The sequence below is a fragment of the Citrus sinensis genome, chromosome 6, assembly GCF_022201045.2.
Source record: "Citrus sinensis cultivar Valencia sweet orange chromosome 6, DVS_A1.0, whole genome shotgun sequence".
NCBI classification, from domain to species: Eukaryota; Viridiplantae; Streptophyta; class Magnoliopsida; order Sapindales; family Rutaceae; genus Citrus; species Citrus sinensis.
In genome coordinates this window covers 21,545,866-21,568,803 of record NC_068561.1, presented here as the reverse complement: position 1 = coordinate 21,568,803, position 22,938 = coordinate 21,545,866, and the positions used below count along the sequence as shown (strand labels likewise).

Below are 22,938 nucleotides of genomic sequence, written 5' to 3'. Positions count from 1 at the left end.
GACAAAAGAAAGATACACAGTTCTCTCTAAGATTTTTATATGTTTTTATTTTGTAGCTTTGATATTCAACTAATTAATTCTTTAATGATAATTTCAATCTATTTTGGGCAGAAAATATCTCTATTTTAAAAAAAAAAAAGAAAGAAAGAAAGAAAGAAAGAAAAAGCTTCCTAGTATCTATAAATATAGAGGCTGCTATAGGGCAGGCAAACCCTCGATGACAAGTAACCGCTGCGATGGAAATTCACACTATCAATATATATCAATTGATATTTCGTTAGTATAGATGATGGGACGGCACTTCAGCGTTTGTCAGGAGAGAGAGCCAAAGAAGCCATCGTCATTTCTGTGTTTTGGAAACTTCAAAGAAAACAATAAAACCTGAGCTCAGCTGGATTGGAACTGCACTTTCGGCTTCATAAAGCTCTGTAGATATTTTGACTGTTTTGAGTGTCTATGTGAACCCCACAGCCACTCTTATAAAAAATTGATAAAAGAAATAGAAAAGCAAAAGATTTTAACTAAATAAATAAAAAAAAAAAAGATCATTTTAAAATTCAAGCACAAGAGTCATGACCCCATGTTGCTCAAAAGTGCTATTTCCAATGCAAAGCTAGCTAGAGAGACAGAAAGATCAAAGGCCGCAGGTAATTATCTCTCTATACAAATCTAAAATTGTTATTTTGATTGTTAAATAATTAATTTAGTTAGGGTTTATCTTTTTCCTCTGAACTGTCTTGTCTGACTGTCTTTTTTTATTTTTTTGTTTTCAAAAAAATTGAAGTACCCTAGGTCTAGGGCTTCTGCACTGGCTATAAACAAACTCTGCAGTCTTAACATGTCAGTTACTAATAAGTTTTTACTATCCGATTTTCTATTTTTCTCTCTGGTGGTGGGTATCTGCCAAAATATGTAAAAAGAACCTGGTAGAAGTCCCTGCAAAACTTTCCCTTCACATATATAATATGCCCAACAACACACCAAACAAGGCTTATTATAACCCCAAACCCAAAACCAAAACAACCAGACTACAAATTAATTCCTCTCTCTCTCTCTCTCTCTCTCTCCATGGAATTGCATCTGAAGCAATGGAGAGACCAGCAGCATGAGTCAGAGCAACAAGTTTCTGCAGCAAAGATACCAAAACTCTTCCTTGAGCCCCATGAAGCACAACACCTACACCAACACCAACAACCCATGTCATCTGGGTCATCTGCCCTCCCTTTGTTTGTACCTGAACCCACATCCAAAGTCAGCAGCCTGTCAGCATTTTCTGATTCAACCTCCAGATTTCCCAGTATGATATTTTTCTTCCTTTTCTATCACTCAGCTTTCATTTTAATCTCTCTCTCTCTTTCGTCTTTATACTACGCCTGTTATGGGACAGACAAGAACCCAGAAAAGTGTAGTATTTTCTAGCTTCTAACTAGCTGAGTTCTCATTCTTATCTTATCACTTTCGGTTTTCCTGTTTTTTTTTTTTTTGGGTTTTTGTCAGGGATGGGAAGTTACTTTAGCTTGGCTCAGTGGCAGGAGCTTGAGCTACAGGCTTTGATCTACAGGTACATGTTAGCTGGTGCTGTTGTTCCACCTGAACTTCTTCAGCCAATCAAGAAAAGCCTTGTCAACTCCTCTCCTTATTTCCTCCATCACCCTCTTCAACATTATTCTCATTTTCAGCCCGCTTGTGAGTGCCACCCCTCTCATTTTTCATGAAATAATATATATTTAATTCTTGGTAAACGTTATCGTCAATCATGGTCTCATTTGTCTAAATGCATATGCATATTTATATTCGCGGATCTAGTGGTTTTTTAACCTGAACTGTTTGATTCTGATCTGCTCACCACTTAACTTAAAACTGTTTCATTTCTTCAGAATTAATATGTTAATTCCTGAAGTAGTAATATAATATGTATATGTATACGTGTGATCAGCGTTGCAATCGGGGTACTGGGGAAGGGGGGCAATGGATCCAGAGCCAGGGCGGTGCAGGAGGACAGATGGCAAGAAGTGGAGGTGCTCAAGGGACGTGGTGGCGGGGCACAAGTATTGCGAGCGCCACATGCACCGTGGCCGCAACCGTTCAAGAAAGCATGTGGAAATCCCCACACCCACCTCCTCTGCTGCTGCTAGGACTACTCTCAAAACCACTAGCAGCACCGTTAATAATAATAATAATAATAATATTTCTGCTGCAACTGTTGCTGCTCCTTCACCCTTTGCTCAAATGGCTAACGCCACTACTTTTGCTCTTTCCGCGCATTCGCCTTCCATTGATCTTCTTCAGTTCAATCAAAGGTAATCCCTTGTTACGTATGAACCTTGCTAAAATGGTTTATGATTTGACTTGATTAACGTCAATTCGGGTTATGTTCGTTTTTTTGATTACTTTGCTTGACTTTGATCATTTTGATAAGAGTTCTTTTTATTTTGGGGGATGGGGGATGGGGGGTGGGGGGGTGTTCAGATTTTAGATAAAGACAGATTCTTGGTAGGGCCCTGGGGAAAGTTAGGCCACAGCATGTTTCATGTCTGGGGGAATTGCTTTTGATTTTGTACAAACTGACCCCAACCACTTCTTTCGAAGATATTATGCCTTATGCTTTTGCCTTCTTCTAATGCTTATCATTTCCTTATTTTGTTCTCTGCTTTAATTTTTGCTTATATCACGTTCTTTTGTCCGTTGTAGTTCCTGTGTGTCCAAAGCTGTTAAGGGCCTGTTTGAACCCCAAAATGAGGTTGGTAATAGGTCTGATGGTCACATTTTGAGGCCTTTTTTTGATGACTGGCCACGGTCACTCCACGATCACAACAATTGTGAGAGCAATTCTAGCACAGTCAATTCTGCCACCTGCCTCTCCATTTCGATGCCGGGCAATTTGTCGTCATCTGACGTGTCTTTGAAACTTTCCACTGGCAATATAGACGAACCCGGCTCCCAGGGCGGTGAAAGGGAGGAGCCGCAGCTGAATTGGGCGGCAGGATGGGCCACTCACACGGTGGCTTCGATGGGAGGACCTCTAGCAGAGGCTCTGCGATCTTCGACTTCCAATTCTAATTCATCTCCAACAAGCGTTCTACATCAATTACCCCGCAGTTCTGCCTCAGAGGCTAGCTATGTTAGCACCTGATTTTTGTTGGTGATTTTGTAACTAAATAATTTGGTTTTCATTTGGTCCTCTTTTTTTTTTTTTTGAAAAAAAAAAGATTCTTAGATTCGTGGTATAACGAAACTGTGACACTCTTCTGGTGACTCTTGTATAAATTGAGTGTGCTTGTGTTGTTTGATTGCCTTAAATTGCCGTATTTCTTGATACGGATTTGGGAATTTGTACAGCCATTTCAGCTGTTAACTGCCATGTCTGCTCTTACACTTCGTTCGCTCTTTCCATCAACTGAGAGGATAACATTGGTTTGTGGTCAATGAAAAACCGCAGAGGCATTGTTGGACGTTGGATTTTTGGAGAGATACCGGCCCGTTTGCTATACACCATAAATATCATTTCCTATTGATGTCTCACCGAGTTTTTCATTACAAATTTCAATTTTTTCATTACAAATTGATGCCTAACTATCGATACAAATTGAGGGCTCCCGGTAGGCAGTTTCCTTTTCGGTTTTCAAAACCCTGCAGTGGCACTTCCTTTAGTGATTGATGTCCAACAACAATTATATCTAAGAAATCCACATGATTGCAATAACCTCTGCGTTATTACTGAAGGTTCAGATACAATTTCACAGCACGTAGTCAGTAGTCTGACAAAAATAGTAAAATATCTAGTTGATAAGCAGTAACCACAACTTTAGCCAATAAAGAAACAAGAAACATTTACACCATGGCACAGGAAACATTTTACACGGTATTGGTCTCCAATACTTCGCATGAAATTGCAACGTTGCATGCATGTTGTCCTCTCCTCGTGTTCATCCTGACTTCCCCAATTTATGTGATGCAAAAATTCAACGAGTCTCACTGTACTTTTATTCTCAAGATTGGTAAGTGGAATGCTGATGCACAGCAAGGAGATCTCTCGAAACTCTCATATTAAATAGAACCTGATGGTTATTTAATTTTATACATTAAGAGGTTGCTCTTCTTCATCTGCTAAAGCATAGACCACAGCCGTTCTGCTTGGCGCATATACCAAGAAGGAATGAGGTCGGTCATCATACCACCCTTCCTGCACAAGCACCATTGCATTTAAAACCCTATAATTAACCATGAAATAAGGAGCAAGAGCAGGAGAAGAATTGTCAACAGGTGATTTTCTTACCGAGCTGAAGTACTCGGCATTGTGGTCGAGCCTTTTGTAGCCTCCAAACAGTGGATAATCTGAATCCAAGACAATCTGGAAGAGAAACGAAATATAATTGGAACAACGAAATGGAATAAAATGAGAAAACAGAATGACAGGATGCACAGACACACACCATGTATTTTGGTTCAAGTAAAATGAAGCAAGCATGAAAAAAAAATTGATAAAAATCTGAAACAGCCCGCTGTTTAACAAGGTTCTCCCATTTTCAGGTTACAAGACAATTGACTTAGGCTTCAATATTTGCACTTAAATATTTAAACCAGATTGGGTAAACATTAGGTAAGAAAAAGAAGACAGATGCATAAATGTATTAATGGGTCAAAGCTAAAACACATTAGAATAAAAAGTGGTAAAAAGCACCCAATGTCATACCTTATACTTCCCTGGTTTCAAGCAACCCACACGATAGTCGGAATAACTACTATTCCAATGAAAGTTGAAGACGAAAACAAGATTTCCTCTTTCAAAGACTATTACCCTGTCTCCCTGGTCCTTCCGTGACACATATTGGTGCTCAGAAGTCATGAACTGCATAAACAGTAAAACCAGCGTTTTATTCTCCAGTCCACAACATGTTTCATCATATTATCAATACAAGGAAAGGCAAGGAGGAAAAAGACACTAGATCTAACAGCGGTAAAAGGCAAAATCGGATATAGACCAATACACTCGGCCAATTCCCAATGTAGGAAACTGTTGATCATATTTATATTTTACAAGGGAAACTAAATCCTGAAGACCTCCCTCAGCATAGATTAAACTCCAGCCCAATGATTGATAGGAAATACCACATAATACAACATAACCCATAATTAGCTTCGTACATCTCAGAAGATATAAATATAAACATTTAAAATCTAACAAATAGCATAAAATTTTAAGTAAATAAATAATTATAAACAAACAGTCCGAGGCATTAACTCCATAAACCAGCAGTTTTAAGCTCAAGTAGACTTACCCCGTACTTCTCCTCAAGATGCTGCATTGCCCGATCAAATTCTTGCATTCCACGATATCTCAGATAATCAGCATCCCCCTGGGTGCATATAACCGACGCACAATAAGAATTATAAAAATACCTTCAAAACCCCAGCAAGGGAAAGTTATTTTCAACCATAGAGAAGTTGCTCATTCTGGATTCAAATGCATATTAAACGAGTCCACTAGAATAAAACAGAGGATAACGTTATGCAACAAGACAATTGTGTAACTTAAAATACACATGAACTAAATCAGAAAGGATCAATAAGTCAGTGGACGGATTAAGAGAATTTATATGTGCAGAGAAGCTGCTCATTTGGGACTTTAAAATGCTTAACATATTTCACTAAAACATAAATGATGGGCAATTATCGACATGACAATCATTTAACTTTGTATTACCTAAAACAGTAGGGACTAATAATTTGAAGGATTGATAACACAATATACACTAATCACTTACATAGATATATGTACACATATATACCAGGTTCATGATTCTTTTGGTACTATATTGACCAGACCTAACAAGTTGAAAGCAACTAAACTAAATAAAAAGTTTTAGTAGAACTTTTTTTCATTTAAAAAAAAAAAACTCAATTCTTCGTCCTAATTGATCTGCATCTGGAGTAGTTCAATCAATCTATGGTTTAATTCAATGTGTAGTTTAGATTTGTTGTTCATCAATATTAAGTTGTGACTTAGTTCTATAATCCAATCAAAACATTGTAGCCAACATGAAAGCAAGCAAAATCATCAGTAAGTTCTTCCTTCAAAATGGTTACTTGCATTCCGTTACCGAGGGAGAAACTTACTAGATCAAACCTACGCCGGCACTTGTCATAGCTGAAATTGTTCCCAGGAACGAATTGACCATTAGGAAGACGCTGATCGCCCCTTGGAAAATCAATCCACTCTACAAAGAGAATGGGGTTGAAAGAGTAACATCATATCTTTTGAGAACCATCAAATTGATTATCAAAAAACATCAATGATGAAAGAAAGCAAAAAAAAAGAAGTAAATAAATTTAAAATTTAATAATCAATTGACTTTACCAGGATGTCCAAATTCATTGCCCATAAAGTTCAAGTATGCTTCTCCACCTAATCCCATGGTAACGAGCCTGATCATCTTGTGTAATGCTATTCCACGATCTATGCGGGGAGTTGACGGTCTGTCCAGAGCCATAAAATCATACATATCCTGCAGAAAGGCATAAAAAATAAAACAAATATAAGGTATAAAACTTAAGATTTTCTTCAATGATTCATAAGCTATGTTACTTTAACCCCACAGGAGCCATGAAAAAGGGCAACAAATCACAAAGCAAGAACAAAAACAAATTTGTTGCGACATATGAATAACTCATGCTACTGATGCATTGGTCATCAACTTGGAAATCGTATGAAATAAAAGAAAAAATTATGCAACTCCAAATCCTATAACCATACAGCATTCCTGTAACTGTGAATGTATAAAGCTGCAGGTATGTCCTTCAATGTGACCAAAATTAACACTGACACTGGACAAAATCCAAAGTTCTTGCCCGATAACAAATAAGCTTTCTATAGCCCTTAATTCATGTAGATAAATGTTGTTCAGCACATATAATAAGTGAATAAGTAAGAACACACGTAACCTTGTCCATCAACCAAAATGCAATTGTCTTGTCACCAACAAGAGCTTGGTCATGACTTTCAGCATAAGCAACACACTTTTCCAACCACCTCCTGTTGGTCATTGTGTGAACGATTGCACCCATTTTCCAGTCTTCATCCCTTTTCCTACAAAAGAGGAAAAAAAAGACGTGTCTTATATATCATATGATTATACAAAGAGATTCTGGATTCATGTCCATTGAATGGTAACGTGTGTTTGGACTTCCAGTGGGAACATACTTAAGGAGCTCAATCCATTTATCAGCGATGGCCATTTGCAGACGGTAATCAAATCCCACACCACCATCTTGTACAGGAATGCAGAATGTTGGCATTCCGCTAACCTGCGAAGGAAAATTAATTTTGTAATCAACTGAACAATGTCAGGAAAGTGCAGGAGTGATTTATCCCAAAGAGTACAAATATAAACGTGAGCTATTATTTATTAACCTTCACATCAAATGTTAATTATTTATTAAATATTGAAAAATTCCACAATAAATCTTCATCTCCTCGTGATTAGATGCATTTCAGTGAGCACTAGAACACTGTGCAAGTTTATGTCAACTGTTGTCTTTTTCCCACTTTCTTCTAACATACTCACAAAAGGATCTTATAGAGCTAAAGGTTACTGATAAATGCCACAAACATTCTAGAATGAATGAAAACAATATGAGGGTTTATGTTCAAATTAAAACCAGTTGGAAGTCAAAGAACCCTTTTATTTGCATAACATGTAATGTACGGTATGATTTGGGCTAAACTCAGACACACACAACAGGGAAACGCACATACTCTATAAATGCATGGATGCACCTACTTTCACTGACAACCCTGTATAAGATACTATTTTGTTATTCCACTGAAATCAATAAGTCCACAGAGGAAAGTGGAGGGCTAGAATCAATAGACACTCAATATGCTTTCGAGAGGACTATACAACATACATCTAGAATGAATGAAAAACAATATGAGGGTTTATGTTCAAATTAAAACCAGTTGGTAATCAAAGAACCCTTTTATTTGTATAACATGGAATGTAAAATATGATTTGGGGTAAACTCAGACACACAGAACAGGGAAACACACATACTCTATGAATGCATACATGCACCTACTTTCATTAACATAATCCTTTATAAGATACTATTTTGTTATTCCACTGAAATTAATAAGTCCAGAGAGGAAAGTGGAGGGCTAGAATCAATTTTTGAGAGGACTATACAACATACATCTTCACCAATTGAAACAGCCTCTGGGTATAGCCCATGAATCATATCGTTGACCAGCATCAGGTAAACAACAGCATCTACATCAGTTGCAAATCCAAAGTACTCACTGTAATTTCCAGTAAATGCTACCTGCAGCTCAAGAAACAATTAAGAAAAGGACCAATATATTGGTAGAACACCAAATGATGTAGTTCTAAAAATGCAATGCTTTCATTCCCCCAGTCCACATTATACATAATGCAGTCTTTAAAACAATCTTTTAGAAAAATATCGTTGATATTTATGTGGAGGCAATCCTGCAACTGAAGTGGATTGATATCACACATGTCGAGGCTGGTTGAAATTTATTGCCATACCATTTGCTAACAGCTTAAGCTTTTAATTGGTTGTTTAACTGTGTTCACTATCTTAAGTTCTAGCAAGACCTATATGCCAAAATGGCTTCATTCAAGAAAGGCTTCAATTAAGTTAGTAATGAAACACGGTATAACTACAAGCAATTCCTCCCATTGGTATATTAGGGTTTACAACATTCATTACCATCTTGCAAACATTAAGCTAGTCACTAAACCAAATTCAGGAAAACAAGGGATCATTTCCAAGAACTCTAAAACACCTGCAAGCCATGGTGAGTGTACATCATTGAAGTCACGCCATCAAATCTGAATCCATCAAATTTATATTCTTCCAGCCACCATCTTGCATTTGAGAGAAGAAACCTTAATACCTATATCAGAAATTAAAAAGAAAGAAGTTAATTACTACTGACAATAACATTCAGGGGAAAAAGAAGAAAAAGATTAACCACCAACATGATATATTTTTATAGTTTGGCAAAAGCACATACTTCCCAGCTTCCATAATTAAAAAGGCGAGAGTCCCACATCCAATGATAACCTCGCGACCCGGAATGGAAGTAATGGCCATCAGTTCCATCAAACATGTTCAGCCCATCCAACACATTATTAGATGCGTGGCTGCATTTATTAGATATTACCAGTTAGATATCCTTAAAAAAACATTAAAAAACAAATGTGACTATACTACTATGAAATGATTAAGAATGTCTGACATATACATTAAACTTTCAACTACATCATTCATCCTTGAATTAAATTGGTCATTCAACAAAATGATTTCAAGGCAGATGTTGCAAATGTGAATAACTACAAGCTACATCATTCATCTGACAATTTAGTGGCCTTCCCAAATCATATGCAGAATCATTTGAATGTCAAGCAAAATTACACAATATGTATATATCTAATGGCTAGCTCAATCAAGGATCAATGATAAGTGACTATTACCTACAAAGATTTGCAAGTATGATTGTTATTTTTATTATTAATTTTGGCTAGCATCAGAAGTAACAAAGAACATGCATGCAGTGAACAATAAGCCAACAGATATTTCTAATGATAATATTCTCTTTAGATTTAGCTTGTACCTATGGACAATATCCATGAGAACAAGCAGACCTAACTCATGAGCTTTATCTATCAGAGACTTCAAATCATCAGGAGTTCCACAACGGCTGCTGGGTGCAAAAAAATTTGTGACATGGTACCTACATCAAATCAAAGAGAGCTTGAGAGTATATCAACAAATACGAGCTGTTTAGTCAACTCATACACAAGTATAATTTAAAATGTAGATGACAAAGTATACAGTAATCTGGAGCTAGTTCAAACAAGGAAAGTACCCAAAGCTAGCATAGTACGAATGCTCTTGGACAGCCATAATTTGAACAGCATTGTAGCCGAGTCTTTTAATGCGTGGGAGCACATTGTCTCTGAAGTTGGCATAAGTGTTAATTATGGGCTCCTGCATGTCATGGTTGATAATTTGTGAGAAGAGAAGAATTAATAAACATAGCACAGAAAGAAGGCGAAAAAAAAAAAAAAAGAAAGAGGTTAAAGGAAGGTTGTGGAATTCCTAATTCGATTGTTGAATCTTCTATGTATGCACATATTTATGCGTATACACACATATAATAATACAAATCAAGAGACTGAAGTTATCATATGAGAGAGTGAGGGGAGATCCATACCGTGCTACTCATTCCAACATGTGCCTCATAAATTCTAAGCGACTTTGGCTTCTTCGGCTGAGGATGTTGAAATACATACTTTTCCTGTAAAGGATTGAGCATGCTGATCATGAGAAGGTCCAATATAGATTGGGACCTCAACTTATTTTATCATATTGACTGTTAAATTATGGTCATAAAATAATAGTTGCTACTTCATCTAGAATCACATATAGCTGCCCCAATAAAATTAGTAGATTCACAATCTCACATTTCAACATGTACACATGATAGGCATGGTAGAGCTGCATTCTCAAAATTATAGAGAAAAGTTTCAAAATTAATCTCCAATCGTTCCTAATATTATCCAATATTTTAATGTTACTATATCATTTCTCATCAAAGTTCCAAATCATATCAGTGGAATGTGGTAGGAAATCATACTTTTCTCATTTTTTTTCTTCAAATAACTAAAAAGACTTGGAGAAAGAAAATAATACAAAACTATACCTCTTCTGGAGGATCATAGTATATGCCATTGTATGGAATTTCACCCGGAGCTTGCACAGAGAACTTGATCCAAGCAGGAATAGAATCTTTAATACCAGAGGGAGTATCCATGTGAATCTACAAATACATGTTTAAAATCTAGATAAGTTAGACAACACAACCACACTATCATAGTTTTATGATTGTTGACACAATGACAACAGCCCAATGTATGGGTTAAAGCAAAATATGACATGTTTGTCACGCTCACTAACAAAAACTCTATGATGTGTTCAAGCTACATAATAATAACCATAACAAGTATCTAACTAAGGTGAAATGAATCCATCACAAACAATAAGTTAAAAATAGAAGAGTAGCATGCCTAAAAATCACAAAGCTAGACTTAAAATTAACTGACAAGAAATGTTACCTTTACACGAGAACCATGGGGAATTGGCGGTGAACCGTCAGCATTGTTTGGCAAAAAGATCTCCCATACCCCAAATTCATTCTGTTAGAAACGACAGATGAATTTCATGCTGCTTTGAAGCAGTAAATAATGATGATAAAATGGTGAAAAGAAAAGGAATTTACATACAAGATGCAAATATGAAATGTCAGATAACCACTGATAGCCATTACGATCAAATTACAATGAAGTAGTTTATCCTTTCCCTAACCTAGAACTACCACGATGAGGTAATAACTAACCAGTTAGCTATTCCAATATCATTTCATATAGTTTATCCTTTCCCTAACCTAAAGCTACTGCAATGCGTTAATAAATAACCAATTAGATATTTCTAGTATCATCAATGCATATGCCACCTCATTGTCTTCTCACTGATATCAATGAACAGCTCAGCTTTGGTTGTCATGAAGCTCAATCAAGCCCATAAACTAGTAAAAGAAACCAAAATGAGCATAGCTTTAAAAGCAAGTGCATCAGAGGTACAGCTTGAGCAAAGTTAAATTCAATTTGTTCTGACTAGGTCAATGATCACTAAAATTATATAATTCCTGTATAATAAACAAATCATAATATCTCATAAAAGGATCATAAAGGAGACACTGTGATTTAACATAAACCAAAAGATTAACTGCTAACAAATCTTACATATAAAGAGTTTTCGGTGAGACAAAAAATAAAACACCAATAAGCTATTGAAATATAACATGCCATTGGTATTTCATCCCTTGAAAAGACACAGATTTTGCACACACAATTTGTGTGGCTGATTCACTTAACAAAACATTTTTAATTGACAAACAAAACTTCCAGATAGTTCAGTAAAACAGCTTTTTTCATTCACACACATTGATCTTTCTCATAGACCTCATCTTCTCTTGATCTCCTCACATATCAAAAGCATGCTAGTTCTTGCAATTTAATTACTAGTACAACAACTCACAAGTCAAGGTCAGTGCAATCAAGGATTGTTAATATACAGTGAAACTTAAATTACAAGAAGAAAAGATGACATACCTGGGTCATAATATCTGCATTAGGATTCCAATTATTGAAGTCTCCAATCAGAGAAGCTGACTGAAAGATAAAGTAAGCTATCACTATATATTAAGGAAAACGAAAACAAAGAAGTTTTACACATCTACCAAAAGTTTTATTCAATATGACCAACCTTTAGGGGAAACATAAAGGTAAGGGAAGGGACATTTTTATTATTCAAGACCAGATTAACGCTCAACTTATCACTAACTTTTGCTAGAAAAAGTATCAAATTGGTTAAATTCCAACGTGACAAAGACAAAACATATTTGCAGCATGTCATCTCATTTTGTGGTCAGAATACTGAAATCATCATATTTATAATCTAACATTGCTACAAAAAAACAAAGTTAAAGAGCCTTGACCTCGTTCTCCCGTTCTCAGGTATCAATATATCAAAGTAATCTACATTAATTAGAGGACAATGTCATGGTAAAAAAAAAAATGTTCTCAAAATAAATGTACTGAGATCTAGATGGTCAGAATCCAATGTAAACCTATAACTGCATGGAGAGATGCAGTCTAAAGAATACCACCCTTGTTGAGAGTTAATTACGCCAAACAATTAAGACCTTAAAAACATAAAATCAAAACAAACCTTAGCTCCTGGCGCCCACTCTCTATAAGTTATGCCTGTGTCACTGAAAAACCAGAAGATTATTTTCAGAAACTGCGCACGAACTTATCGTTTAATTATTTTAAGGAAATTAAACTTTATTGGAAGCAGAGGGAGACCATTTAAAAAGGACATGCAAAACCTATAATATAAACACGAAGAAAATAATCTAAGGGAACAAAATACAAGACAGTTATGATCCATGAATAAAAGAAGTTCTGCCGTCAAACCCCAAAAAAAAAAAGAAAAAAGAAAGGGCGGGATAATCTACAGGCTGACACCATTTGTCTATTAACCAGCTCTGTTGACCAATCTGCTCCCAGACGGCCTGGACCTACTCGATATTTCCTAAACTGCTATAAGGATAAAATACACGATTAACAGAACACATGTCTAATATCCCAACATAAATTAATCGTGAGAAGCTTCCCATTGAAAATGCACGTCTAACTTTCTTAAGGCCAGCCACAACCAGGTAAAATCCGTCAGTTTGTCAACCAGTAGAATGATTTGTATTATATTGAGCTTCAGTAAGAGTTGAACTAGGAAGTGTATGACATGTTAAATGACACATCAGACTAATTCTGAGTCCTAATCAAGAAAACTACAAAGGACAAAAATTATAGAAATTTCGCACCCTACAAAGTTGGAAAATAATAACTTGACACCACAATAAAGGTGAGGTTTGGATGCAAGCTACTAAGGGAAAAAATAATTCGGAGGGACTAAAGGAGCATTTATGCTTAATTTCTTTATAGAAACCGTTCTTAGGAATAAAAAGGAATAAAACACATTACAGCATATCATGTTTGAATATTAGATAGTGGCTACATATGCTGGAACCTATATTCTACGTGCAACATAAAAAAATGTGCAAGGTGCAGAATCAACCAAAGTTATGAAAGTGTATACCTGCGTATGAAGCCAAACTTCTGATAGCCACGAGAAAACGCCGCTAAACCACCTTCATACTTGTCAATATCTTCACGCATTTGTTTATATCGTCCATATCTACAATCAGAAGAACAAATTCAAGTCTTTGACCTACCTTAGTTATATAATCAATAAAATAAAGGATAGAGGACAGATAAGAAAACAGATACATAGATAAATCATATAAAATAAGAACAAGGTTTGATCATAGTAGGCACCAAAATGCAATCTTCTGGTCAAACATTTTGCTTAATGTATCTTAAAAAAAAAAATGCTCAGTCACAAACGAGGGAGGTAGGGAGGAGAGATAACAAAACATGTAGTGATGTATCTGATGATATGAGCATGCGAAAGAATTTATCTATGGATGACTGGAAATCATGTACAAATTATCTAACAATTTGCTCTGAGAAATCCAATTAGCAACATTCTAAAGCAATCAACTTCCTATCCATTATCTATTAAGAAGCTAACCATGCGACTTGTATCAGTAAACAATAGAAAATTCTCTTACCGGTAATCAAGATGCTGACGGTGACCTAACAGATTTGGATCAATCTCGTATATATTCTGCCCGGCACCAGGTGGAGGAATGGACCTTGGTCCAACTTCCCTTTTAACTTCACTCTTTTCAGAGCTTACTTTCCCTTGTAAAGTAACAGGGCCGTGATCTTCAATCTCAACATTCTCATTGTCTTCCATTTGAAGACTCTCTATGCCATTTCGTACCTGAAAGAAGAAAGGTACCAAAATGACAATATGCACAATTCAAGCTTTCTAAAGAAAATCAACCTATCATGAATACTACAAATATCAGATACATATGTCATTCAAATATGAAATAAGCAATCATAAAAGTATTTCGTTTGATGAATTATCTGGATTTAGATCTTTGATAAGCATGGGTCACTACTTATGACACATGCTGGATAGATACAAAGTTCTCATTGTATTTCACCGAATTCTAAGTTTGCATTCAAATGCACTATCTAGCATTGAAAAAAAGTATTCAAACGTGTTATATCCTATGCATAAAAAGCAATGCTACGTCTCAGCTTACATGCAAGAATGCAAGATGGTATTACAATATACAATGTCTATTGACATCCACCAATAGATGTCATGTATCGAGAACGGGTCACTTATACTGGAATATCACAAACCTCAATATCTTCGGAAACTGTCTCTGGAGTTTCCAATTGATCTGTCACTGCTGAAGGGTCATCACTCTGGCTGCCAGGAACAAGGACTTTCTCGGATGCTGTAATTATTAGAGGAGAGGCATCAAACTCTTTTGAAGACTTTCCAGCAAAGATCTTCCCTACAAACGAGCATCAAATTAGCTTAACACATATAACAAGACAACTAAGATAAGTACACAACTATTACAAAAAGAAATAGGAATGCCCCCATATCACCAAAAAAAAAAAAGTAAAAAAAGAAATTATAAAGCATTGTGCCTCCCACAAAGGACAATCATGATCACTTACCATCACATTACTCTTCTAACCACAAAAGAGGAGGCAAATGCAATAACCATATTACATTAGAATCTAAGAAAACAATAGATAGGAATCTCTGATGACATTGATGTCTTAAAATCATCCAATGGATTACAATTCTACAGCTGTCTATGAAACACTTCAAACCAACTGCATAACAACAACCAATTATAATTTACCGCTGATCCAACAACAACTCAATTTCCTAAACCTGTTGCACTTCAAGCACTAAGCAACCAAAAATTCCTCCAAACTTACTCTACTAATCAATTCCAAAATCGATAAAGGTATCTTCACATTGTCGCCACAATTTTGAGAAAAAAGAGCTCAAATTCTTGATGAAGCATACAATTTCTACATTAACTTCGAAATGAACTTTGCTCTTTGTTCTCGCTATTTTTAGAACGAATCACGTCAAGTTTCACGAAGTTACAAACATATTAATCTTGCTTTCGTTCAGAAAATTAAGCAATCATATTTACTTATTCGGCTAAAAGCAATTTGATAGTTATAATACGATTAGCTAATGACACTTAACAGCATAATCAAGTTCAGCTGGTAAACCAAATTACCAAACCGTTACTCGCACTGTGCATATCCTGCTTTCGCAGTTCATTACACTCATAGCAAACACTGTTTCATACATACTCAATATCACCAGATTCATGTTATCAGGAAAAGAGGGGGAAAAAAACAGAGTGAAAATGAACTCATTAAGCAACCAGAAAAGAAAAATGAAAGCAAAAGCTTCAATCAGTAGTAAATAAATATGAGAATAAGTACGTGAAAATGAGTCCTTCTTCAACAAGAAGGAGAGACTCGTACTCCTACGATCGCCATTGAAGCCCGATGGAGACGATGACTTGTACAAATGCGGCACACACGGCAACCGTATACCAGATGCATAAACCATTTTCTGCGGTCGATTCTTTTATAATATTTTTTATTTTTGAAGTGAAAAGAAAGAAGCGTGGAGTCCAGCAATTGGAAAGGGTGAGACAGATCTAGAATTTGTTGTGGAATTCGAAACGCCGCAAGAAGCGTTGAAGTGGAAATAGAAAATATCGGTTCAGTTTAGATTTTTGAAAGTTTCGCTGCTATTAGTTTGTTTGTAGCTGGAGCTGACTATACCGATACGTGTACCGTCGAGAATTGCATGGGGGATCGGGTGTGTGGGTCCCGCGAGTATCCCATTCTCTATCGTCAATTCTTTTCGATATTTCGTACATCGGTCACCGTGGGGTCCAGCAACGTGGGCACTTGCTAAATGTTTTAGAGAAGATTAGAAATGAGAGGCTGAGGAGTGTTTTCGCTGGCTGTTCATTGATTTTTCTTTTTTCCTTTTTTTTTTAATATTAATTTTGGCGTTTTCATTTTCTAGTTTACTTTCTAATTTGGAGGAAAAAAATTTCCTTTTTTGCGGATTTTCTGTTGCTGCAGTAGTGTTTGATGTTTAGCTGCTTTATCGTGAAGTGACCCGCAGTCGCCATCGCATCTCACCATGTCAACAAAATATCAGGAATAGTTTACTTTCTACGATTGGTTATATTGATAAGGAGCATGTAACTTGGCGTTAGCCTATTGATAATTACCAAAACCAAGCGATGCTTCAGAGCATTTAATGTATAAAATATTATTAAAGGTAAACATCTTAACTACTCATGTAAATACTTTCCAAAAACGAATATAAGTAAAAGACCCCTTTTGCGTAAGTGTTTCTAATATATTTATAGGGTAATTTTTAGGGACTTTTTTTGAGGTTTGATCTATTAATATTTATGTAGAAAGTATAACTGTAATTACAGAGACCTCCTCTATCGTTTATACTCAGTTTCATATATAATTAGTATACAAGGGTAAACTAATAAAAGCGCATTTAAAATTAAAATAGACAAAAAATTACTTTGAAAATATACCCACTGAAACACTCAAAACCATTTTCTCTTTCATCAATCGAAGCACGTATGAACAAGACGGTCTTGGATCAGCAATTTTTTATTCATTCATCAAGTTATAGTGCAAGTTGTGGCAACTAGGGAGAGAACTGATGAGGATGGAAAAAGATCCAAGTGTCTTATTGTTAGTATTGTGGACAAATTAATTATGTTAACCCAAAGCTGCAATCTGATTTTTGTTCTCTCAAATGGAGTTCAAATGCTGAATTCGACAACTGCAAAGAAGCTTGAACAATTTCCATTCCATGCCCTCTCAATGGTCAATGGCCAATTTGTGCACTTACAGGTATCAACTGCAAATCTGCCTCTGTTGACGTGGTGGTCGTCAGCACCAAACTCAGATCTCGTCGGCATCGAATGCAGATTTCTCGGCTTTCAAATAGCAAGCCGCATGTTTTATTTTATTACTTGTGTATGATAATATTGCTAGGGATTACGAGGGTCATGGAACCCATGCAGCATCTATAGCTTATGGAAATGAAGTAAAGGATGCTAGTTTCTCCTGCAGGGTGCACGAAACTTTATTTTTTTGTTGCTATCAAAATCGGAGTTCTGGCACTGGGGGAAAAAGAAATGGCCACTTTTCTTTTTTCAACCTTGGAACAACTGTAGGAGTCGAGCAGGGCTGAGTGCCATCCAATAAATGCCTCCATTTTTAGTCTTCTTGCAGAGGTAAGGATAGTTTCGACCTATCACTAGTCAACTAACGGTCAAGAAAAATAGTACAGATGGTAGGGGAGGTCTCTGTAATTACAATCATACTTTCTATTTTCTATTCAAGTGTCAATATGTCAAACCTCAAGAGAGGTCTCTAAAAATTATCCTATATTTATAGTATATTATATTCCCATTCAATTAAATTCTTTAAAGCTTTGTTATTTAGGCTATATCTAAAACATATACTTCTTGTTACTTAGACTTATAGTCCAGTGGTAAATTATTATTTTTAAAGTCAAGTATGACTATAAGGACAATGGTTCGAGTCTTCACAGACTTAACCTCCCTTAATTAAACATAATTATATGGAAACTACTTATAACGTCTTTATTCTTTACGAAATGTAAGTGGAATAGAGACATCTCTCCTTCGTAAGAGATATTTAACTGTGTATGTACTTTATAAAATAAAAATGTAATAATATAAGTCTCATGTATATATATGATTATAAATATCAATACAATATCTCTGATGTAATAATATAAGTTCTATGTATATATCTAATTATAAATATCAGTATAATATTTCTGTGTAATACAATAATCTGATGCTTAATCAGTTAAAATATATATATACACACACTTCTTTATTTACCCTGATGGTGGCCTGATTACCCTCCACCGCATGACTTTTTAACCTCTTTATTTTGCTAGTGTCTAGTGATGTGCATGGATTTCTATAGTGAAAAATATCTTTTAGCAAGTTGTTTATGTTTTTTTTTCCAAGCTCCACTTGCTCAACTGAACTGATAATTGATTTTCTTTAGCAAAGTGCTTTTACTAGGAATCTTGCTATATATCTAATTAACTACAATTTTTTTTTATCGATTAACAATCTTCAGGTTGAAAATTTTTTTCTTTAACCAGCCAAGCTTGAAGTGTCATATTCCGCTGATTATTTTCTTCCCTCTTACTTTGGCAATCGACATCTGATGTAACGTCCATTGTCCTTTGTGCATACTGTTGTTTGTGATGATGATTAACGAGCGGCTAGCTAAGTTGTCTTGTCTCTGGAGGACCGCAAAGCGCCAAGGGAACGAATGAAAGCAAGTTGGCAAACACCATCACCACAAACTCAACAGTACTTCAATAATGGTGATACTAATATACTACTAGAATATGCCATCATCGACAATCAACGATGAAAAGCATCTTCCTTGGCCACTAATTTATTCACATGCCACGTGCCACTATATCTTAAGGAGACAATGCTGATCGAAATTTGATTTCTATAGTTGTATGAGTTTTGATATGATCGATCGATAATTTCTCCAAAAATTAATGTAATAACATAATTGTTGCTTATTATTTTATTACCAGTCGTTTTCTAAAAGTTGGCTATGTGGTGTTTCCGTTCGTGTTTGTGTCCTGGGGCATTTGCCTGTGTTGTAGCACAAGTTTCAACGACCTGCTACTGTTCGGAGCCAAACTACTAATGGTCCTGCTGCGATCTCAATAAATATCCAAATGTGGCAGGTTTCAAAATCTGCAAAATATGTTATCCCAAGCGATTTGAATATACTAGATAATTAATGCAAATGAGAGATTCAATCCCAAGCATTCTGAATAGCAGTATCTAGCACTAATCAAGTAATGTACAACTTGTGTTAGAAAATGAAGATCCAGATCTTAACCCGTGAAAAAGATAAGACATACACATGAAAGGTTCATGATATTTCTCAATGCCCCCCTGTTTTTTTAATTTAAATTTATATATCCAACAAAAAATTTTAAATTATATACTACCATCCTAAAACAGAAATTAGTAAGGATTATAGGGTAAAGCCAGTTCCTCTGTTCCTTGTTCTTCTTAAAGAGGCAGTTCTCCTACTTGTTTGAAATTTCTTCAACCTGCAGCTAACTGGCAACTAGCAAGCCCAGAAGACAACAATATGGCAACTAGTCATCATCTGAAAACTGCTCATCGTAATGAGTTGGCCTCATATAGAAATTCCTTACAGAAACATTAAAGAGAGCTCATTGCATAATCACTTTGCCCAAAAAAAAAAGGCAATAGCAGTTTAGCATATGCGTGATTTCTGTCGAGTAAAGCAATTAGACTCTTGAATTCTTATGTTTAAGAAAGCTTCACAATTTAATTTAAAGTAGGTTAACATAATAGTAGAATGTAATTTAATTTCTGTCGAGAACAAAAATTGCACCATGCTTTGCTAAAATTAATGCATATAATTGCATCATTATGGCCTTCTATCAGAGACTCAAAGCTACTTCACCAAATTATCAATATCGCGAACAATCTTCATTGAGGGGAGCATGATTGCTGCCACTGGATTACTCTCTAGTCCGCCATTTTCATCAATAATAAGCCTAAGACCATCAATGTGAAGTTTACCATGGTGACCACTAACCACAATGGTCGGTTTCTCAGTTAGTTCCTGCAAGGTACAAAGCAAGACACATTTAGGTTTCAGTTTCATATGATGATGTACAGATGCAACCGTATCTTACGGAAAATGTTATACCTCCTACTTAAATCTTTTGTGCCCGAAGGTTTCATCGCTATAGATAGTTAAGAGGCTCAGCATAAATTCAGTTTAAAAGAACTTGATTAATGATATGAGGCATTAAATAATCACCTCTGGTATATCCCAGACATTTTTTCGCCCACTGAGAGCTTCCACCTTGGGCACTCGGGTATCCTTCGCTTTCAACAATTCCAACTGTTCCCCAACTTTTTTCCCTCTCTCTAAACCAGCATGCACAGCAATCAATTTACAGTGTTTAATTCCATCATTAGTCTCTACACAGACCTCATCCTGGAAAAAAGAAAAGGCAGATTACTGACATACACATTCTTCAACCATTGTTCTAACACTTGACATCAGATAACAAACAGTTCCATTTTGTTGTTTTAGTAAACACAGAGCAAATGAAGTTAAAGAATTCACAACATTATGCGTATGATTTACTTTATTAAATATGCACCAAATAACTATTAGGCTCATGCAAAACACATTAGAATTCCAAAAGGAAAGAGCAAAGAGAATAACCTCACCTCTTCATGGACCCAAAGCATATCAGCCAGGAACTTCTTGTGGTGATCAGGAACTGCCTTGACCAAATCTGTATGCAAAAACCACTCTTTGAACTCAAAAATATACCGCAGCAAAAGCATATCTCTTAATATCAAAACAGCTAGGTAATATTAGTAACCATAACTAGAAATAATTAGAACTAAAAACACAGAATAATATTGCTAAAACAAGATTTTCCATTAAATAACAACAAAAGCATACTGAAACCTGTAAAGCATTATAACCTATTATGCATCAATTGACCAAGAATCATAGTCATCGAACAGAGCAAACGATTTGGACAGTATAAACCAAGAATCATATCAATCAAACACAACATTAAAAGCTTAAAACCACAATAATTATGCACAAGAACCTTTCACAACCCAAAAACTAACCCCTCAGCCATTCAATCTTGTTAAATAACTACAGTCAACCAAACCCAAGTTCTCAATTGCCATTAATTCACCAAGAATATCATTTTACCAATACAACAACCAATAAGCTTGCTTCCAAATCTGAGGATTTACTTGGTGAAAGTTGCAATTGGCAATCAATACTGACTATACATTAATAACAACAGAAGTAATATCTCTTTAAATTAAAGCAAACCTGCAGATCCATGAGCAACTCCATAGGACTCAAAAGTAGGAGCAGCATCATAAATAGAACCCTTATATTCAGTCCCTTTAGCTGCATTAAACTTAACAGTAATTTTGCCACCCCATCTTCTCCCTTGCAAATGCATTTTCTCATACCCATCACCTTTAAACCACCCTTCCCTCTCTTCATTCTGCTCGTATTGTTTCCACCCTTCCTTAAACCCCAACCCGCCACCGGGCTCCGGCAAGACCCCAACGAAAGCAGCAAACCCCAGGTCGTGATTTCCCGACAGGAAAACATGTTTCTGATTTGGGTATTTAGTGGGCAGTGAAATCAAGAAATCTATAACTTCGCGCGTGTTGGGACCGCGGTCGCAGTAATCGCCCAAGAAAATGATGATAGCCGAGTTGAAGTCTGATGGGCCGATATGGGTTTCAAGATTTTTCCAAAGATTTTGGAGCTTCGAGATGTATCCATGAACGTCGCCAATGCAGCAGACTCTTCTTGGCCTCGACATTCTCTGGTTTTAGCTTCTGTTGTAGGAAAAGAGTATAATGAAACGGTTGTTGGACCGTTAAAAAAGAGGCCGAGGTTAATTTACATTATCATGTAACAAGGGTCGTTAGATTTGAAGAGTAAAATCGGACAGATGAAAATGAAATGAACAGTCGTACCTATCTCTTACGGCTCTGGCAAACTGCACTTTGAACGATCAACGAGCGAGGCAATCCCAAAACAGAGCCAAATTCCCTAGAGAAAACGCAAAAAGGACGATTTTAGATGCGTGAAGAAATAAGCATATGATCTTTTGGACTCAAATGGAAACCTTGAAGAATTTGTGGGCCTTTTCACAGATTTACCTCAGATTAAGGGGTCTTTGTGATAGTTTATGATGACGTGGCGGAAACTCTTCGCGATTCTGTCGTGCATTTTCGAGGAATATCAGAACAAAAGTGGCTGATGAACAGCACCTGGTGTCAGCTCATTTTCTTCTTCGTTAGTTACTCGTTTTCCATAGGATTTATTTCATTGTGATCTATGCAATTTCCTCTGTAGCTCCAATCTGTATCTTGATTCTTTGATCTATAAAGTGAGTATATATATATATTTTTTTTCTTCATAACTTGGTTGCATACAACTGCGTTCATCAATTTTGTTCTTGGTTCTGTATTGTTGCTGTCATTCAATCTGATTGTGTTCAATTCATGAAGAATTAACTTGAAAAGCCTTTAGTCCGAGCAGTGAAGTTCTTTCTGGCTTTTTTTTTTCCCCCGTTTTCTCGCGATCAATACTGACTACACGTGGTGAAATTTTTACATTGCATAAAGAATTGTTTTAAAATGGGCTAAGGACATTT

General features: G+C 36.0%; 3 protein-coding genes across 5 annotated transcripts; 1 reads left to right on the top strand and 2 right to left on the bottom strand.

Moving 5' to 3' along the window:
• Nucleotides 1-484: 484 nt before the first annotated feature.
• On the top strand, nucleotides 485-3,190 carry LOC102615240 (growth-regulating factor 3). 2 transcript variants are annotated; one of them, XM_025099650.2, is made up of 5 exons: nucleotides 489-647; nucleotides 785-1,297; nucleotides 1,498-1,686; nucleotides 1,937-2,300; nucleotides 2,692-3,190. In XM_025099650.2, exons 2-5 carry the CDS (start codon nucleotides 1,069-1,071, stop codon nucleotides 3,131-3,133), a joined length of 1,224 nt encoding a protein of 407 aa, XP_024955418.1. In that variant the 5' UTR covers nucleotides 489-647; nucleotides 785-1,068; the 3' UTR covers nucleotides 3,134-3,190. The 2 variants fall into 2 exon arrangements, with proteins under 2 accessions (XP_015386896.1, XP_024955418.1); XM_015531410.3 differs by lacking the exon at nucleotides 785-1,297 and having other exon boundaries at nucleotides 485-647.
• A 501-nt stretch (nucleotides 3,191-3,691) lies between these two features.
• Nucleotides 3,692-16,371, bottom strand: LOC102614944 (1,4-alpha-glucan-branching enzyme 1, chloroplastic/amyloplastic). 2 transcript variants are annotated; one of them, XM_006481765.4, is made up of 22 exons: nucleotides 16,056-16,371; nucleotides 14,934-15,091; nucleotides 14,285-14,499; nucleotides 13,750-13,848; nucleotides 12,820-12,862; nucleotides 12,201-12,260; nucleotides 11,145-11,225; nucleotides 10,733-10,849; nucleotides 10,244-10,327; nucleotides 9,896-10,017; nucleotides 9,641-9,760; nucleotides 9,041-9,170; nucleotides 8,810-8,920; nucleotides 8,194-8,322; nucleotides 7,202-7,305; nucleotides 6,943-7,087; nucleotides 6,359-6,506; nucleotides 6,118-6,218; nucleotides 5,280-5,357; nucleotides 4,694-4,849; nucleotides 4,277-4,351; nucleotides 3,692-4,183 (listed from the first exon to the last, which is right to left on the bottom strand). In XM_006481765.4, exons 1-22 carry the CDS (start codon nucleotides 16,183-16,185, stop codon nucleotides 4,076-4,078), a joined length of 2,514 nt encoding a protein of 837 aa, XP_006481828.1. In that variant the 5' UTR covers nucleotides 16,186-16,371; the 3' UTR covers nucleotides 3,692-4,075. The 2 variants fall into 2 exon arrangements, with proteins under 2 accessions (XP_006481828.1, XP_015386895.1); XM_015531409.3 differs by having other exon boundaries at nucleotides 14,934-15,086.
• Nucleotides 16,372-19,990: 3,619 nt separating this feature from the next.
• Nucleotides 19,991-22,337, bottom strand: LOC102614643 (tyrosine-protein phosphatase RLPH2-like). Its single transcript, XM_006481764.4, has 5 exons — nucleotides 22,256-22,337; nucleotides 21,591-22,114; nucleotides 20,960-21,027; nucleotides 20,541-20,720; nucleotides 19,991-20,339 (listed from the first exon to the last, which is right to left on the bottom strand). Exons 2-5 carry the CDS (start codon nucleotides 22,096-22,098, stop codon nucleotides 20,169-20,171), a joined length of 927 nt encoding a protein of 308 aa, XP_006481827.1. The 5' UTR covers nucleotides 22,099-22,114; nucleotides 22,256-22,337; the 3' UTR covers nucleotides 19,991-20,168.
• Between the last annotated feature and the right edge of the window lie 601 nt (nucleotides 22,338-22,938).

What these genes read in the sequence shown, in the direction of transcription:
- LOC102615240 (XM_025099650.2), top strand. Translation starts at nt 1,069, where the DNA reads ATGGAATTGCATCTGAAGCAATGGAGAGACCAGCAGCATGAGTCAGAG. An exon ending in TTCAACCTCCAGATTTCCCA is followed by an intron (nt 1,298 to 1,497) that starts GTATGATATTTT and finishes GGTTTTTGTCAG; the next exon opens with GGATGGGAAGTTACTTTAGC. An exon ending in CTTCTTCAGTTCAATCAAAG is followed by an intron (nt 2,301 to 2,691) that starts GTAATCCCTTGT and finishes TGTCCGTTGTAG; the next exon opens with TTCCTGTGTGTCCAAAGCTG.
- LOC102614944 (XM_006481765.4), bottom strand. Translation starts at nt 16,185, where the DNA reads ATGGTTTATGCATCTGGTATACGGTTGCCGTGTGTGCCGCATTTGTAC. An exon ending in ACACTCACCATGGCTTGCAG is followed by an intron (nt 8,323 to 8,809) that starts GTGTTTTAGAGT and finishes CTTGAGCTGCAG; the next exon opens with GTAGCATTTACTGGAAATTA. An exon ending in AAATGGATTGAGCTCCTTAA is followed by an intron (nt 7,088 to 7,201) that starts GTATGTTCCCAC and finishes CCTCTTTTGTAG; the next exon opens with GAAAAGGGATGAAGACTGGA.
- LOC102614643 (XM_006481764.4), bottom strand. Translation starts at nt 22,098, where the DNA reads ATGTCGAGGCCAAGAAGAGTCTGCTGCATTGGCGACGTTCATGGATAC. An exon ending in AGTTGCTCATGGATCTGCAG is followed by an intron (nt 21,028 to 21,590) that starts GTTTGCTTTAAT and finishes TTTTGCATACAG; the next exon opens with ATTTGGTCAAGGCAGTTCCT. An exon ending in TGCTTTGGGTCCATGAAGAG is followed by an intron (nt 20,721 to 20,959) that starts GTGAGGTTATTC and finishes TCTTTTTTCCAG; the next exon opens with GATGAGGTCTGTGTAGAGAC.